The sequence below is a fragment of the Micropterus dolomieu genome, linkage group LG13, assembly GCF_021292245.1.
Source record: "Micropterus dolomieu isolate WLL.071019.BEF.003 ecotype Adirondacks linkage group LG13, ASM2129224v1, whole genome shotgun sequence".
NCBI classification, from domain to species: Eukaryota; Metazoa; Chordata; class Actinopteri; order Centrarchiformes; family Centrarchidae; genus Micropterus; species Micropterus dolomieu.
This window is the reverse complement of record NC_060162.1, coordinates 20543368-20545111: the sequence shown is the minus strand read 5'-3', so window position 1 is coordinate 20545111 and position 1744 is coordinate 20543368. Positions and strand designations below refer to the sequence as shown.

The window sequence follows — 1744 nt, the reverse complement described above, 5'->3', positions numbered from 1 at the left end:
AGCCTCAGCCGTCCCGAAATCCTCCGACAGATCATGCTGTGAACCCCATGAGTGAAGCCGCCGGGCTGCCTCAGCGGCCGCAGGGCCCGCGCCACGGGGAAAACACATCCGGCCATCCTCGGAAAAGAGAGCCATGCTGTACCTCAGTACCTGCACGGAAAGGGCTTCGCAACGGGCGCAGGCAGCCCCCTTGAGAGCTGCCCGGGCGTGCTCCATCCCCAAACATGAGACACACGTCTCATGAGAATCTCCATCCGTGATGTACCGAGGGCAAGAAAAAAACACACCTTCTGTACATCTGGTTGCCGGACATGCTGGTAGACTTCTTCTTCAGGTAAGACATACTGCTCGTAGGACTGGAGCTTTCTTCAAACAACATACAGAGCGCCTGCTGAATAGAAAAAAGCTAATGATGAGTGTGTACAGGTGTGCTTTATACTCCTCCGGTTATTCCGTCACACCTTACCGTTCTAGCAATAAGCCAATAGGATTGGAGTGATTTCATTCACGTTCAGACCTGCTTCGCCTAGAGGCGTTCCCATAGTGTCGTAACCGACGCAGTTCGAGTTCCCTCGAAGGGGAACTCAGCTCTGCCACATTCACCTTGCCAGATCATTGTACCTGCTTAGTCAGTCTACATTGTTAGATTATTTTTCTTTTTGCCTGTTGACTCCTGCCTAACAGTATTTCTCCTCTCCCTGCAGTTCTGTCTGTCTGGTCCCTGTCTCCAGCCGTCTCCCTGTTGGTCTTGTCTCTCAGGTCTGGACCCCTGTTTGGTTCTGTTTCACTCTGGATGCTGCTCTGGCCTTACCCAGTCTTGGTACCTAGTCAAGTCCAACGTGCCCCAGGCTTCTTCTCAGCTCAGAGGCGACCCAAATTCATCACTCTATATCCTATAATAAAGTCTCCTTTTAAATCCACTCTGTCTTGCAATTGACCCTTTGTTAAACCATGCCCCCAATAGTTACTGTTGCTAAGTCTGACAAACTATTGGACCTCTTGGATTTTTATTATGGCACTGCTGTTTTGGGAAAAGGCGATCTCAAAACGAAGCAGACCGTTTTGCAGTTGCATAGTGCATTTGAAGGTTGTATGCAGGTTCTCAAACTGACATGAAAAAAATAAAAGCAGCTATAGCTTACCGATCAAAGAGTAAAAGTGAACCACCGCATCACCTGATGATTGAGAAAGTACAATATTAAGGATTTTACAGTTGGTGTAAAGCTGGCCAGGTCTCTATTCACTATTACAATCATTAAAAACAAAAGCAGTACAGCTTTATAAGCTGTTAGATGATGGATGGTTTGAAAGAGGTGTCAGGGAAGTCATTTACACCCGGGTTGAGAAGCAGTCATTGAACAGAGGAGGTCTATTCCACCACTTATCGCCCACTTACAATGCTGTCCTTTCATCACTTTCCAGGAAACTGAACAAGCATTTCCTCTTGGCCTCCGGTGACAATGCCAACGATGGTCGTTCAGACTTGGCCACGGGTGGCTCTAATGACCATGACGACTGCACTAACGAACCAGCGGTATCGACGATGCTAACTAACCTCTCAGGGTAGAGACTGTCACTATTACAAGTGCCCCAGGAACAGGGTTTGACCATATCTTGAAAACATAGCAAAAGAAAGCTAGAAAAATTATTCCTTTTGCATATGATTCAATGGAGTGCAGCCATAAAAGTGTCGGACCTCAGTTAGAGCGAGTATACTGCGCTGTGATTAGCCAGCTTGTGTATT

At 47.4% G+C, this 1744-nt stretch overlaps 1 protein-coding gene across 1 annotated transcript in view; it reads left to right on the top strand.

Moving 5' to 3' along the window:
* LOC123982251 overlaps window positions 1–828 on the top strand; it is a 9884-nt gene extending 9056 nt beyond the window's left edge. Inside the window, exon 6 of the mRNA XM_046067682.1 lies at window positions 705–828. Within this exon, the coding sequence (XP_045923638.1) occupies window positions 705–828 (124 nt within the window). The remainder of the gene's footprint in view (window positions 1–704) is intronic.
* The last annotated feature ends 916 nt before the right edge of the window (window positions 829–1744 follow it).